Source organism: Hippopotamus amphibius, chromosome 13, assembly GCF_030028045.1.
Source record: "Hippopotamus amphibius kiboko isolate mHipAmp2 chromosome 13, mHipAmp2.hap2, whole genome shotgun sequence".
Lineage (NCBI taxonomy): Eukaryota > Metazoa > Chordata > Mammalia > Artiodactyla > Hippopotamidae > Hippopotamus > Hippopotamus amphibius.
The window spans coordinates 17,295,684-17,312,812 of record NC_080198.1 but is presented as its reverse complement, the minus strand read 5'-3'; the positions used below and the strand labels follow the sequence as shown (position 1 = coordinate 17,312,812).

At 42.6% G+C, this 17,129-nt stretch overlaps 1 protein-coding gene across 1 annotated transcript in view; it reads left to right on the top strand.

The window, feature by feature from the left end:
- GXYLT2 (glucoside xylosyltransferase 2) overlaps positions 1-17,129 on the top strand; it is a 61,121-nt gene that overhangs the window by 30,942 nt on the left and 13,050 nt on the right. Inside the window, exons 3-4 of the mRNA XM_057706886.1 lie at positions 14,210-14,461; positions 15,708-15,831. Coding sequence (XP_057562869.1) covers positions 14,210-14,461; positions 15,708-15,831 — 376 coding nt within the window. The remainder of the gene's footprint in view (positions 1-14,209; positions 14,462-15,707; positions 15,832-17,129) is intronic.

Below are 17,129 nucleotides of genomic sequence, written 5' to 3'. Positions count from 1 at the left end.
CCAGATTTCCTGCTTTCATGAAGCTCACATCCTAGTCAGCTAAAAATGACAAGAACAATTAAATTATAAGTTACTTTCAGGTGGTAATAAGAATACTGGGGGAAAAAAAGAATAAAAAAAAAAAAGAATACTGGGGAAAAATGAAAGTGTTTAGAGAGTGATGGGGAGTGGGGCTCTCTGAGGAGGTAGTAGTTGAGTTGAAATCTGAATTTCTGGCCTTGCAATGGGTTGTATATATAGATAAATGTGAGGAAGGTGTCTGGAGTGATATTCACTGAACTGTTATGGTTAGTTAATTCTAAAAAGAGGAGAGAAGGTTGCAGGGGTATGGAGTGATGGCGTGGTGGGGATAGGCAGAAAAAGAACAATTTGAATTTCTTATTCTGTGGATTGCTGAATTGTCCATACTTTTATAACACACAAGCATGGATTTGTGTATTGTGTAATTTAGACAATCTTTTTAATGGCAAACCAGTAAGAAAGAAAAAAGTAAGGGCATCAAGGCTTTTCATAATGTATGGAAACTTTTTATTCACATTTGCAAGGATATAGAGAGACGCCAGAGTTACAGAGAGTTACAGAAGGTACCGGCCTCTTTCAGACCAGGTGTGCTGGTTCTGGGTGTATTTACATTAATACAGACAGTAAATATGGCAATAATAATAGAGAAAATGATGATTGTACTGATCCATGTACTTGTCTCTCTGCCACCCTGAGTCCCTTCCCTCCTGCATGCCATTCCTGGGTTTTTTGGTTTTTGAATGATATTCTCGTGTAGATTCTCAGCCCAGAGCCTTCCCAGAGTCCCTGCTGCCTTGGAGGATCAAGTTGCAAACCCTCATCCTGGTGTTCAGGGCCCTTGGCATTCTGACCGAGTTCACCTGTTAACTTTTCCGCATTATTCCAAGTCATGAATTCCCATTCCAGCCCGGCTGGTCTGCCATTGTCTTTCCGAGGTGCTGTGTGTATTACCTCCCTTCATACTGTTGCTAGAGGACCACGCCTCTCCACTCTCCCACCTCCAGCCTCACTTATTAAAATCATGCCCAGCAATTCAAAACTCAATACCCTAATAATCTCAGCTCAAAATTGTCTGTTTCTTTAACAAATTGTTTCTCAAAGGTACATACAGGCTCGTGAGATCAAGTACTAATGTGAATTCATGGTTTTTTAAATAGATAGATACATAGATAGAGATATACGTGTATACCTTGGGTAGCATATGTACATATATTTCTTAGAGATCCACTAAGAGAGGCTAGAAGCAGTGACACCCCAGTAGCAATGAGAACACCTTGAACCCAAGTCTTGATTTCTTTATTCCATCCTCCAATAAAAGGAACCAGGGCTCCTTGGAGGACTTGTTGATTCTAGAATGGAGAGCAGGGAAAGTGCAAGGCGAGCCTGGAGTGTCTTGTGGTGCTAGAAAGTAAGGATGTGGGGAAAAAAAGGAAGGGCGTGCATATTGAAAGGGCACAGGAGCCAATCTGAAAGAGCTCCAAATGGCCAAAGTGGAAACAGCTTGAGCAACAAAATAAATAGTTACTTACTTAAAAAAAAATCAAATTATAGTCCCCAGATAAAATAATTTTCATAAGTCCATACTAGTATAAATAAATAACTGAACAAGTAAATGGATGGGGAGAAATGACAACTCTTTATTACAGAAGAATTCAATTAATACATGTAGAAAGAAATGAGGGAAGTAGAAAATCACCATTAGGACACTACAGTACTAATTACTGCAGGTGAGATCTGCCAGTGACTACTAACAGTAGGGGGTGTAAGCTTAACCAGAAACAGGATATTTTCATGGTTTCAGAGTGTCTCCTTTACAATATTTAGTAGTGACCAAGGAGAAATAGTGAGTTTACACTGGAAAATATTGATAGACAGCACCTTAGCCAAGTGATCAAGGGTCACATTGATATTTAATATCACGTGCACCCAGAGACGAGCACTCATGGAGGAAGGACGCTTGACCTCTGCAGTATTTTTCCTGGCAGTGCCTAACCTCAGTCTAATCAGGAGAAGACGCCCAAATTGGGAGACATTGTACAACATAGCTGACCAGTACTCTTCAAAGGTGTGAAGCTCGTGAATGGACAGAGAAAGACTGAGAAATTGTCACAGATTGGAGGAGAGGAAGGGCTCATGACAGCTCAATGCACTGTGAGATCCCAATTGGATTTTGGAACAGAAAGAGGACATTAGTGGAAAAACTGGTAAAGTCAGAATAATTCTGTAGTTAATAGTATTGTACCAAGGTTAATTTCTTAGTTTTAATAAATGTTGGGTGGTTATGTGAGATATTAACACAGGAGGGGCTCAGTGAAGAGTGCATGGGAGCCCTCTGGACTTTGGGCAACTCTTCCGTAAGTCTGCAATGATCTCAAAATAAAAAATTTAAAAACACACACATGCATACATACAGGCACATCCCAGGGACCCATGTCAGACCTAATAACTCAGAATCTGGAGGTAGGACCTAGGAATCTGTATTTTATTTTTTAATACTTTAATGTTTATTGGAGTATAGTTGCTTTGCAGTGTTCTGTTAGTTTGTGCTGTACAGCAAAGTGAATCAGCTATATGTATACATACATCCCCTCTTTTTTGGATTTCCTTCCCATTTAGGTCACCATGGAGCATTGAGTAGAGTTCCCTGTGCCATATAGTAGGTTCTCATTAGTTATCTATTTTATACATAGTAGTGTATATATGTCAGTCTCAATCTCCCAATTCATCCCACCCCCTCTTGGTATCCATATGTTTGTTCTCTACGTCTGTGTCTCTATTTCTACTTGCACATAAGTTCATCTGTATCATTTTTCTAGATTAGGAATCTACATTTTAAACAAACTTCTTAGGTGATTCTCATGTACACTGAGGTTTGAGAACAATTGCTCTAACACTAGTCACATCCATCATTTCCAGTGTGAACATGTACAGTTACTGCTTTGTGTCCGATGAAAAGCAACATGGTAGAGCCAAAGGAGCATGAGCTTTGGTGTTGGAGAGCCCTGGTTTCATCCAGGTGCCACCATTTACTAGTGCTAACCTTAGGTAAGCTATTGAAGCTCCTCTATTAAATGAGAGTAATAACCACCCTGGAGCGGGCGCTGAGGCACTGGCAACAATGTAGTATGTATAGGAAATGGCTGGAATGATGCTGAGCACATAACACATGCTAAAAACAAAGGGGCTTATTATTCCTTTATGTTTGTAAGTTACTTTGTTGACAACAATATCTGCTGATTGACTATTTACTATAGCTGTGTGACCTTGGGAAAGGAACTTAACCTCTCTGTGTCTCAGTTTCCTCATCTATAACATGGGGGTCATAATAGTACTGCCTCATTAGGTTGTCTTGAGGATTAGTTTACCATGGCTTTGCATCTTTCAGAGTTCCACCTCTGTTTACTGGAGGATCTCTCATAGGTTGCCCAGCCATCAGCGGACATGTTTGTCATTAGCTGGCTTTCTCCCTTTCCTCAGTAATTATTTTCTCTGTAATAGCCTCAAGATAGGTCCAGTGGGTGTTTGTCGAAAAGGAATGTGACAGAATGGTGGAGGATAAGGGAATTTATTTTGATCAAATTGCAAGTATGTATTGAAATGTAGAATTTCCTTTTTGTTCTGATTTTGATTTGGAGACTTGGGAATTTTGGTCCCAGAGGAGAAAGTCCAAATAGCTCAAGAAATTCTCTTCCATACAATTTATCTTTTTGTAGAATGAGAAGGGGCAGGGGGCCCCAGACATTTCCCCCAGAATCTGCTGCCTTAGGAGAGAGGTCTCTGTTAGAGACAGAAGGAGGCAGGTGGCAGAGGGGACATTGCCCAGGCTCCTTCCCTGGCAAAGGTAGGCTCTCGGTCGGCTTAGATGGACATCTCACCTGGAGAGGTATGTGCTCCGGGAACGAGTTACTCTTCAAAACAGGAAAAGGAAAAAAAAAAGGACAGGAACCTGATGGAATTGTGAAAATTAACGATTATCTTAGAATAACTCCAGCGAAAGAATGATATTCAGCGTGGTGGGTGTTATGTCGGTTTTCTCTTCAGGCACTGGGATCTTCTTTTCTTCAACTATTCACAGACCTTCTCATTTCTCAGGACCTGTCCTTTCTTCTGCAGTCAGCCTTGAAACATACTTAAAGTTACAGTGGTTCTGAGACAGCTCAGCGGTGGAATTCCTTACTTTGTGTAAATATTTATTGATGCCTAATATAGCTACTGGGCAATTGCACTAGGCACACAAACTTTAGAAGTTAACCAGACCCAGAAGTCCCTGCCCTCGTGGAGCTTCTATTCTAATTGGGGGAGGAAAGCAATGGACGATAAAATAACTTAACAAGAGGCCGCTGGTTGCAGAGAGAGGTACGTAGAGTGGTGAGATGGAGAGACGGCAGGGAGAGAGGAAGGAGGCTCTTGGGTAAGCCTTTCTGAGGAGGTCACACCTGCGCTCAGATCTACAGGATGAGTTAGAGCTGGGTGTTCAAGAATGGTAAGTGGAAAGCTCTGCCTCACATCTGGGAAGCTGTAGGTAGCACTTCACTCACAGGCCTGGGCATACGCTTATCCTAAATCACAGAAGCTCCCTAGAGCTTCATCTCCAGACCCAAGGAAAGGGGGAGAAACGTGAAGTTACTGCTAATTGATTTACATCGAGATACGATGTAAGGACATCATGAATTTTCACCCTAATCATAGTTTTGATACTTTAGGCAATTATCTAAAGTGAGAGTTCAGAAACCTTGAGACCAACTAAAGCATCAGGGCTGCACGTGTATTTCATAATTGATACTGTTTTTCAGCAAATTTGGACACTTTATCTTGTTTACCTTGGGTGCACTGAATTTAGGGAATCAAGTGAGAGAACATTCCAAAAGGTGATGCCTTTGTTAAATGACATAGCTTCTACTTTATGTTTTCTTTCTGAAAGGGGGGTACTTATGTGTTATTTCCATCTAAGCAAAGACTTAAGAGCGTCTCCAACACAGGAAACCCTGGCTGTAGGCAGGAAGAGAAATAGGTGTTTGTTAGCCTCTTATTAAGTCCATTTTGCTCCCCACCCGCTGTTGACTTTGACAGTAACTGAGCTGTAATGAAAAATTGAAGGACTTGAAGCCAGAAAAACCTTAGGTTGTGCTAGGAGGTGAAAGATCACCCCTGATAAGAACTCGGTGCCCCCTAGGGACAGTGCCCATCCTGCAGAGCCTCTTAGGGACCATGGTTCACGTGTAACAAAAGTACAATGAAAAGTCTTGAAGAGGTTTAAAAATGAAAGTTAAAAAAAAAAAAAGTAAGAAAAAACACCCTGTAATGTAAATTTTTTTAAAAAGCCCTCCAGATCTTTCATAATAATATAAGGCTTAGTCCATCAGGAAGATGTATCCACCCTAAATGGATAGACCATGGTAACAGAGCTTCCAAATCTACAAAGCAAAACCACACTTAGAGAAACAGAGAAATAGACGAATCCACAGTCAGAGTGAGAGACTTCAGCACTCCTCTTCTGGTGATTGTCTGTTAGTGTGAAAATTAATGATGGCTCCCAAATCATATCTGGGTTTTTTGTCTTTCTGTTTGTTTGTTTGTTTTTGGCTGTGCCGCGCAGCTTGTGGGATCTCAGTTCTCCTACCAGGGATTGAACCTGGGCCACGGCAGTGAAAGCCCGGAATCCTAATCACTAGACCACCAGGGACCTCCCCCAAATCATATCGGTTGGGGTAAATGAATTTTCAGTAACTTCCTATTTCTCCCCTCTTCCTTTGTGTCTGAAGATAAAACTCCATAGAGCTCCTGTGGTTATAATAAACAAACAGAAAACTAGTTAGGACCTAGAAATCCTTGACAACACTATCAACCGAGTGACCTAAGCGACAGCTATAGAATGTGTAGAATGCGCCACCCAACAACTGCAGGATGAACACTTAACATTCACCAAGATAGACCACATACTGAGCCAGAAAACAAGCCTCAGTGCATTTGAGAGGATGGACATCAGGCGTGTGCTCCCTGACGACAAGGAAATTAGATTAGAAATGTGTAATAAAAGGATATCTGGAAGATCCCAAATATTGGGAAATTAAGCAGCCACCCTTGTAAAGAACCCACGGGGCAAGGAAGAAATGACCTGGAGATTAAAACTCCCTCTGGCCGCTCTGTGAGGAATGGATTGGAGGGGGAAGTGTGTACACAGAGAGGCCAGTGAGTGGACCCTTCCAGAATTCTAAGGGAGCTGTAATGGTGCCTTGAACTCAGGGTAAGGCAGTGGAAAGGGAGAGAAATGGGCAGATTCAGTTGTGTTTTGAAGGAAGAGCATATGGGACTTGCTGAGGATTGGATGTGGCTGGTGGGGATCGGAGAGGAAGCATCAGACCTCAAGGTTTCCGGTTCACATCATTTCACATCTCCCCATTGCTCTTAGGATCACGTCCAAATTTTGCCAGCATAGCCCCTACCTAATCTCTCCCCACCCCTGGCTCCTGGCTCTCCCGCTGTAAGCTCCAACCCTACCAGCCAACTTGCCATCCTCCCCTGTGCATTGCTCTCTCCTGGTCACTGGGCCTTTGCACATGCTGTTCCGCTTCTCTTCAGCACTCTTTGCCCTGCTCTGCACTTACTTATCTTTCGGCTTAGATGTCTCATCTTCTGGGAAGCCTTCCTGTTTTCACTCTAGACTGGTTCATGGGCCCTGCAATGTGCTTCTGCGCTACCCCTACCATTAGCCACGTCTTACTTTGCTTTGGCTCTTGTCTCTCTCCCCCACTAAAGCTCCTGGAGAACAGAGCACATGCCTCATTTTTTTTACTACCACTACTGCAGCCAGTTACTGGGCTATGAGTCAAGGAATTAGCTCTCCTGAGAGTGAAACAATAAGAATGTCACATAGCATTTATTGAGTCCTTACTGTTTCACATGCATTATCTTATTTAATCATTCCGGCAGCATTTTTTTAATTATTTTTTTTATTGGCTGTGTTGGGTCTTCCTTGCTGTGCCCAGGCTTCCTCTAGTTGTGGCGAGCAGGGGTTACTGTTCTCTTCATTGCGGTGAGCGGGCTTCTCATTGCAGTGGCTTCTCTTGTTGGGGAGCACGGGCTCTAGGTACGTGGGCTTCAGTAGTTGTGACACTCAGTCTCAGTATTGTGGCTCGCAGGCTCTAGAGCACAGGCTCAGTAGTTGTGGTGCACGGGCTTAGTTGCTCCTTGGCATGTGGGATCTTCCCAGACCAGGGCTGGAACCCGTGTCGCCTGCACTGGCAGGCGGATTCTTAACCACTCCGCCACCAGGGAAGTGCTGGTGACCAGTTTTGAAATGAGTGACCAATCCCACCTGCAAGATGAGGAAACGAAGGCATAGAAGTCTTAAAGCAGCTTGCCCAAAACCACAGTTAGTCATCCCAAAAAAAAAAAATAAATTAATTAAAAAAAAAAAAAAAACACCACAGTTAGTCATGGAAACAGAATCCAAACACAGGTAGTTAGATTTCAGACCCAGAACTTTGAGCCACAGAGTTGTGCTGTCCAAGTCAGAACAAGGTTGGAGCAAAATGAACCCGAAGGAGAGCCGGTGGCCCCTGATAATCTTGCCGGCTGTGGCTGGCTTTTGGTCCTTACTTAGCACGGAGGCCAGCAGGGCTCCCGGGAGGCAGCTGCCCAGGTTGGGGTGGTGAGTGGAGACAGAGCAGCATTGTATACAAATAGCTATTGTCTGTGCCTCTTTCTGCCCTTTTCTAAGTGCACAGAGGCCTCATTTCTTGTGCCGGCTAATTTCCATAAGGGAATTAGAATGGCTAATTTTATGTCCTTTCGGTAAATATTCCTCTGCCCATTATAACGTGTTCACGATGATCCTTTTCAAATTAATACCACCAATAATTGCTGCAGAATTAGCCTCCAGAGATGCAGTGTTATAGGAAGAGTGGGGTTTTTTCATGGTCTTTTGTTTTTTCCAGATAAAAGAGTAAAAGGGCCTTGTAATACATGGTAATATGTGGATTATGATGTTAGAGAGGTTCAAAAACTTCAATTTTTCTCTGCTTGACTTGGTCTATATAGAACACGTTTTGTGGTCGACACATGCTTTGAAGTGCGGTGGGCGTTGATGCAAATGGCAGCAAGTTACATTGGACACTTTCAAAGGAAAAGCGCAGAGACTTCTCATAGCAACGACATAGCTATCTACTGAGTACTTAGTACGTACCAGCCACTGTACTGCGTTCCTTGTGTGTTTTATTTCACTGGATGATTGGGACAGCAGTGGTGATGGAGGTCTTGCTTTCCACTTTTCGCAGATGGGGAACTGGGGCCTGGAAAGACTGAGGAACTCATCCAGAGTCACAGGGTTCACTATGCCAGGATTTGAACTCAGGAATGCCAGACTCAAAATTCCTCAGGACTGTCCCTATCCTGTCTCTGAGATGTACCATTTGTGCTACTTTTGTATGTCTATTTTGAAATGTGATCTACATACCAGTAAAAACCCATCAAAACACTCTATACTTAGTTTAGCAAGCTCACACCTGTGTAACCACTATTGTGGTCAAGAACTAGACAAACAGCCGTCACCCCAGAAATCCACCATCAGTGCATCCCCTCCCAGGACCCCCCACAGGCTTCTTTATGTTTCAAGGAGGGCAGATGCAGAGGAGCAGGGAGGGAGCGAGGCTTCAGCCGCTGCAAACTGCAATACATGTGAGCCAGGGCCAGGCGGGTTACTCGGGAATGACACACATCAGGGGCAAGCTCAGATAAAGACGATTCCATCATACCTGTTGCTCAGGTTAAAATCCATGGAGTTGCCCTTGACTTTCTCCACTCCCACATTCCACATCCAATCTCTTGGAGAAATCCTGTTGGCTCCATTTCAACCATGTCTCACTCCCTGGGTTGTTACCACCTGGGCCACACCACCATCACATCTCATTTGAATTATTAAAATAGCATCCTAACTGGTCTCCCTGCTTCCCCTGTGCGCCCCGATTTTCTTTTCTCCACGCAGCATCCAAAGTGACCCTTTAATCTAAGTCGGACCATGCCACTCCTCTGTTAAAAGCCCTTCCGTGGCTTCTGTCTTACTCACAGTAAAAGAACAAGTCCTTTCAAGGGCAAACAAAGGCCTCAGTGAAGTGATGGGCCGCTCGCTGCTCCTCACCCCCAGCTCTTCTTCCGTTGCTCACTGTGGTCCAGCCACCCCGACCCCCTGCCCCTCTGAGAGGGGTCCAGCCATGGCCCCGCTGTTTAATCTCGCCCTCCTCCTTCTCAGTGAGGCCTTCCCAAAGACCCTGGTTAAAATAGCAAGCCCCTTCCTACCTGGGACCCCCGCCCATTTCCCTGCTTGATTTTTAACCTGCCTCTATACTGCATAATCAACATATTTATCTTCCTTATTATCGGACTCCCACATGAGGACAGAGATTGTCTGTCTTGGTCCCTGCTGGTCACACCTGGCACCTGGTAGACCTTCGATGATTGTTTATTGCATGAACGCACTGAGAGCATGGCAGGGGAGAGCTGTGGCCAAGCACCAGCAGATTTTTCCTAAACAGGAAGTAGGCTGCTCTTGCTTGAGCGGTAGATTTTTCAAAAGAGGACAGCAATGTGGATATTTTTGTGAAATCTCTACTTTTAAAAAAATGTGGCAACTAATTCAAAAGTTTTAAAGGACTGTGTATTTTAAAAATCCACCCATGGGCTGAATTGGACGCACAGGTTCGACTTTGCAATCTCTAGTTTAGGTTGAATTGGATTTGCCACCTTAACAAAAGACTCACAAGCTTACCAGAAGCAGTAGCTATAAATGTGTTGATGTTTTTCTTCCTTATCTTTCAATTGCCGTCCAGAAAGTGTGTCTCAGAATGAAACCTCATCAGAGGAGCGATTAGGTGTGGTTCTGGAGAAGGACTGTGCAGGGGGCCTCCCACCCCTGAGGGTTCTGATCTGGGAGCTTCGTGGTTGCCTCTGGTGGAACCAGCACGGTTACTTACATGTCCCTCAGTGCTTGTTGGTTGCCTTCCAGACACGCATCACCTCCTGCAAGATTCCAGGCCAGCCCGCAGGGCAAGACTGGCAGGAAATTCGGAACTAAAATGAGTTGTTAGACCAGGCCCCTGGGAGGTATGCCTCCTTGTATGCCAGGTCCCTAAAGTCTGAGCATTTGCTGTGCTTGTGGAGATGAGGGGAAAGAGGCACCCTTTTACCTTGCTGGTAGGAGCCTAAATGTATCCACGTCTACGAAGGTTGTTTGGGAATATCTATCAAATCACAAATGTGTGTATTCTTTGACTAAGAAATTCATATTAAAATGAATTTATCCTGCAGATACACTGTATATTTGAAATGAATTAAGATGAGGATTTTTTCATTGTGACCTTGTTTCTGATAACAAAAGCTTGAGAAGAACCTAAATGTTCTACAGTAGGTGACTAGATAAGTTATAGTAGATCCACACAATGGAATGCTGTACAGACATAAAAAATAAATAAAATCTCTATGTACTGATATGGAAAGCCTTCCTACATTTGTTGTTTTGGTTAATAAAAAAGCAAGCAGGCTGCTGACATCATTTGTGCTGTGCTACCGTTTGTCGTGTGAAAGAGAGAATGTGTATGACTATTTTTTTCCTTATGTGCGCAAAATACCTCTGGCACAATGCAGAGCAGTCCAATAACATGGGTACCCCTAAGGAGGGGACTTGGGGAAAGAAGCACAGGGAAGAATAACTTGTCAATAAATTTACTTTAGTATGTTTTAATTTTTGAATCATGTAAATGTTTACTAAGTTAAAAAGAAAAAGAAATGCCATATTACATGCTTAAAATTTTCTCTAAAAATATACCCAACTGTAGTGTTGCTTATGATAGTAAAAAACAAAACAAAACAAAACAAAATAAAAACCAAAACAACAACAACACAAACAAAAAAAGTGGGAGCAATCTAAATATCAAATAATAGGATACTGGTTAAATAAAATTTTTACCCAATATAAAATTGTTCTGATTTTATAAATTTCTGATATGGGCTTCCCTGGTGGTGTGGTGGTTAAGAATCTGCCTGCCAATGCAGGGGACACAGGTTTGAGCCCTGGTCCAGGAAGATCCCACCTGCCGTGGAGCAACTAAGCCTGTGCACCACAACTACTGAAGCTTGCGTGCCTAGAGCCCGTGCTCTGCAACAAGAGAAGCCACTGCAATGAGAAGCCTGCGCACGGAAACAAAGAGCAGCCCCTGCTCGCCACAACTAGAGAAAGCCTGCGTGCAGCAACGAGGACCAAACACAGGCAAAAATTAAAAAAATAAATAAATAAATAAATAGATTTATTTAAAAAAAATTCTGATACAATTTTTTTTTGTGCCTTTTTCTCTCCTGAGTAAAAATACTGCCTGTAGTTTCATGATGGAATGCCTCCATCCTTCATAGTTTTTTAGTTTTCCTTTTCTAAATCTGTCTTCAGGTCTTTTTGTTTTCTTTTTTGTTTTGATGAAAGATGGTAACACTTTTATTGAAGAAAGTGATGATAACTTCAACAACAGTATTGATTTAAGACCAAGAAAAAAATTAATCAAGTCAGTGAGCTTGAATTTGGGGACTCGATGTCTGCATAACCCTTAATTGATTAAAACATTACTATTATATGATTTTATTCAGGCCTTATTAGATGATCAGCCACAAAGAGAAATCTGCTCTCTTTCACATGGGTTGAAATAGCTTTTTCATCCTCCCTGAATCTGTAATTCTAAGTTAGCTTTTTAGTGAAACAGTATGGAGTCTCTCATTTCCTTAAACACATTCTAGAAAGTGACTTTACTGTGTTGCAACCTTATTAGCCCCAAATCCAGCAATTGTTAGCATTATTTGACACCCTAATTTGGACAGAACACTTTTCTGTGCGTTACTTTTCCTTTCCAGTAAAATAAGATTGGCAGAATGCTGAGTTCTGTGGATGGGTCTTGAGGATGCAAAACATCAAAATGGTATTTACATGTGACAAGTAACTTGTATCATGATTGTACAATTTACTAATACTTTCGTAGAGAGTTTGCCCTTCTTCCACAGTACTCTGGAGTTGTGATTTGAAAAAAACAAACAAAAAAAACCACTTAGCAGACTAGTGCTAATCCATGGCAAAGTTTTTTACCTCTCCATGGTTAAATAAGATAAAATAAGTATAATGCAGTAGATGTTTTGTTTGTGTATTTAATTTAAATTCCTCCTAATTCTGGAATTAGGATCTTTAAACTGTTAAGATGAATGTCAAGATAATCTTTTATGACATGGTAGATGATCACTGTTTTCTGATTTCATTTTATTGATTTGTAAATTCTATTCCTCTAGTAGATGAGGAAGGAAAGATAAATCCTGCAGCTAATCATGTACATTTTGAAATTATTCAAGACTGAAATCGCCATGACGCCTGTATCGTATAGTACCCTTGTTCATCAGTTTTAAATATTAGGATCTCAATGGAGTGTTGTCTTAGCTTGCCATAACAAAATACCATAACTGGATGGCTTAAAACACAGAAATTAATTTTCTTATAGTTCTGGAGGCTAGAAGTCTGCTGGCATGGTTGGGTTCTGGTGAGGACCCTCTCCCTGGCATGCAGACTGCTGCCTTCTCACCATGTTCTCCTGTGGCAGAAAGAGAGAGAGAATATGAGAGCAAGCCGTCTGGTGTCTCTTTTAATAAGGACATGAATCCCATCTCGCGGGTTCCACCCTCAGGAACTCCTCTAACCCTAATTACTTCCCAAAGACCCCATCTCCAAATACCATCACACCGGGGAGTTAGGGCTTCAACATGTGCATTTTGGAAAGACACATTCAGTCCATAACAAGAATTGTTATGGTTTTAGGATGATGGTCCTTCTTTGGTTAAGCTACCTCTCAGTTGGGGAAACAATGGCAAAACAAGGCAAATGACTCTATTACTAGCTATGGCTTTAAAGTCTCAAACCCCAGGACAAAATTCTGGTAAGCTAAGCATTTAGCATAGAACTTATTTACTTAAGGTGGCTGGCTTGAATGATCTACAACAGAGGTTGACAAGCCACAGCCTTTGAGTCAAGAATGGCTTTTATGTTTCAAATGGTTGAAAAAAAAATCAAAAGAAGAAGGCTTTGTGACGTCTGAAGATTATATGAAATGCAAATTTTAGTGTCCCTAAATAGTTTTATCAGCATGCAGCAGCCGTGTTCATTTGTTTATATGTTGTCCATGGCTGATTTATGCTAACGGCACAGTTGAGTCGTTGCAACAGAGCCTAAAATATTTACTCTCTGGCCTTTTAGAGAAAAACGTTTGCCAATCCCTGCAGACAAAGCTGTCCAGTGACTTGCTTTGCCTATTCCCAAGCCTAAATCTTAGCTGAAAATACTATTTGAAAAAGATGTGGGGACTTCCCTGGTGGCACAGTGGTTAAGAATCCACCTGCCGATGCAGGGGACAGAGTTTCGATCCCTCATCCTGGAAGATCCCACATGCACCGAGGAGCAACTAAGCCCGTGCGCCACAACTACTGAAACTGTGCTCTAGAGCCCCAGAGCCACAACTATTGGGCCCACGTGCCACAACTACTGAAGCCCGCACACCCAGAGCCTGTGGTTCGCAACAAAAGACCACCGCAGTGAGAAGCCTGAGCACAGCAATGAAGAGTAGCCCCCACTCGCCACAACAAGAAAGCCCACGTGCAGCAACGAAGACCCAACACAGCCAATAAATAAATAAATAAATTTATTTAAAAAAGAAAGGATAGCCATATCCACCAACACTAGAAGAAATGGATCCAGTATTTACCCTAAAGCTTGGCATGAGCTGGTCTAGAGATTGTCCACTTCAGGTGGTCTAATGCCCGCCATAGCTTTTCCAAGAAAAAACAGATGGCCTTATTGAAGGATGCAAGGAGAAGAAAGACACAATCGTTTGCTAATGTTTTCATTCCTTGGACTTTGGTTCAACCCTTACCAAATACAGTCAAGGGTTCTGGGATTGGACCAGTCTGGATCAAGATGGATCTTCCTTTGAGTCTCTACCCTTTGGTATACACTTATCCCTGAAGTCCAAGGAAGAAGGGAGGAGTGGGAGCTGAGAGTGGTACCCTTTCTAGAATTAACATTCACCAACAAAACCATTGGCAGTGTTGACTTCTCAGGCCGCTTCCTTTGTTTCTGACTTCTTGTTTTCTTCCTCCTTGCCCAACACACACAAAGGTGATTTTAAAGGATGTGGACTCCCTTCTCTACGTGGACACTGATGTTCTCTTTCTGAGACCCGTCGATGACATCTGGAAGCTTCTGAGGCAGTTTAATGCCACACAGCTTGCAGCCATGGCCCCCGAGCATGAAATCCCCAAGATCGGCTGGTACAGCCGCTTCGCTCGGCACCCTTTCTATGGCTCCGCGGGAGTTAACTCAGGAGTCATGCTGATGAACTTAACTCGGATAAGAAGCGCCCAGTTCAAGGTAAGGAAGTGTATTATGTTTCCTTGTTTAAACATCAGGATTTTGTCTTCTCAACAGTGACGTTTCAGGAGTGTCATTGTGTTGATTTTGGAAGTAGCTGGCTTGCGGGTGAGAATGGAAGAAGCCAGGGAAGAGAATAGTATTTGGAGAGTTATGGAATATTTGTTGGCCTAGGAAAATTCCAGGTGACTACGGGACTTAAACTCTTCAGCAGAGTTACTATTTGGGAATATTGTGTTGCAGTTCTGAATTCCATGTTTAAACCCTATGTGTATCCCAGGCTTCAAAAAACCCTGGAAAACTTCTTGGAATTACCCTAGGGATATAGTTACATAAATGTACAGAAATAAATGTACAGGGCTATTCATGGTCTTCTCCTTTATCCTAGTAAAGAACTGGAAAAACCTAACTGAACATCAGTAGAGAACAAGTCAAAGAAATTATCCTCCTGTTAAAAAGAATTAGATCAAATCTATAAGTGAGTTAAGTAAGAGCGCTAAAAAATATTAAGTGAAAAAATTAAAATGCAGCAAAGCATGATACCATAGAGTGCGATCCCTTTTATGCCTTAGAAACTGCCAGAAGAATACCCGAGACATTGGTCATTAATTGTGGATACGTCTAGGGAAAGTGCGAATGGGAGTTACAGGAGGCAGGAGGAAAACATTTTTGCTTTTTACATCGTTGTGTGATGTTTGAATATTTGGTCTGAATATGTTGCTTTTGTCTTAAAACTAAATAGTTTTTTAAAATTTTTATTGGCGTATAGTTGATTTATAATTCTGTGTTAGTTTCAGGTATACAGCAGAGTGCATCTGTTATGCATATATATACATCCACTTTTTTAGATTCTCTTCCCATATAGGTCGTTACAGAGTATTGAGCATAGTTCCCTGCTATACAGTAGGTCCTTGTTGGTTATCTGTCATATATCCTAGTGTGTGTATGTTCATCCCAAGATCCTGATTTATTCCTCCCCTCCAGGGGTCGTGGTTTTCTGAGTAGAAGCCAAAGGCCCAACTACTAGTTCCTGGTGCATCTACCATCCATGTGTACACCTGTGATCTCCAGCCCTAGTTTTGCTTTGTCTTGTGCCTTAAGGCCAGCAGGACCCCTCCTCTGTTGATTTTATTTTCAGTCTGGGAGCCGGGGGGTGAAGGGGAGAACCCATCCCTGTACATTGATTCTCGGCAGTCGAGATGTATTTGTCATGCCTTAGCCGCTCTGATGGTTTTCTCTTTTCCAGAACAGCATGATTCCAACAGGCTTGGCTTGGGAGGACATGCTGTACCCTCTGTACCAGAAGTACAAAGATGCCATCACGTGGGGAGACCAGGACTTATTAAATATTATTTTTTATTTCAACCCAGGTAGGTCCTCTTTCGAGAATGCGGTTCGCGGAGGAGTCCTTCCGCCTCACGCCACAGAGCGCATTCCAGTCTGGGCTGCTTTGGCGAAGGCTGAATTGTGCCCGTGTCCCCTGCAAAGGGTGCCTTTTCATTCGCCCCCGGAGTCTCACGTGGGCGGTCCCTTCGCTGCCGACACAAAAGGCCAGAGGTTGAAATCTCCGACGCTGGGCTCCATTTTTCAAGAATGTCTTTTAGGTTTTGCCACGCCTTTCTTGTAAGAAGCACAGGCAAAATCAATGGGCGGCACAGAACTAAGTGAAAACATTATAATCTAGGCACGAGGCCCTCCGTAGCCTCAACAATTGCTGGATTAAAGGGGATTGATTCTTGGGATCCTTACAAGGAAGTGACTTATTCAGGGTTTAAAGGGTCTAGAAGAAGGACTCAGATTCCCACACCCCTCTTCCTTTTCACCTGGGGCTAAAGAAATTCTTATTATATTGTTAAGTCCGTGACTTGGTGGAGTTAGGGAAGGAAGGGAGAATGTCAATTTCTGGCCTGAGTTTTTATATTGACACCTAAAGCTAAATGTTTTCCTTCTTTTCTTTCATCTTTGCTACAACCTTAGTTAATGCTATTAAAACAAATACCATGTTTTCTCTTTAAGAAACATCTCCAGGGAAAAAAAGCACTCCTCACCCCAACCTACTCAGGCCTCTCCTTTGTCTTAAAAAATCCTGAAATAGAGACTCCTGTTTGTGTAAATAAAGATTTCTGTCTGTGTATGTACCTTTGTTTTTTTAACAAAATTCTGAAATAAAACCTAATCTTATATGCCTTTGGATCAAAAGGAGCAAATGCTGGAAAAGAAAAAAAGCAGGTTGAAATGGAATGGAGTTCATTTCTGGGAAAGAGTCCCAGTAGTAATTCATTAGATGAAGAGGACGTGTTGGCTGTTTTAATCCGTTTCACTCTGATAGCAACAGGATTTTAAAGTCTGCCCCTCCTCCTTTTGCTTCTTAAGCAAATTTCATCTTCTTTTATAGGTGCAGTTATATTGGCTACAAACAAAAGACCCCTGGAGTTAGTCTAAGCCCAAAGGATACTTCTTTTCATAAGTAAACTGGTGTCCTGTAGAAACCGAAGTTACGCAGGCCAGCAGGCTGGGGCCCAGTACCTGAAGCAGGAAAGGGAAAAGGATGAGGAACCCAGGTTGGACTTTCCTGCTCCCACTGAGGCTGTATATTCTTCCCTTTGAAGATTCTCATGCTGTGCTCAAAGCAAAAGACCAAGGTTTCATACTCCAGGTCCAGCCGCAC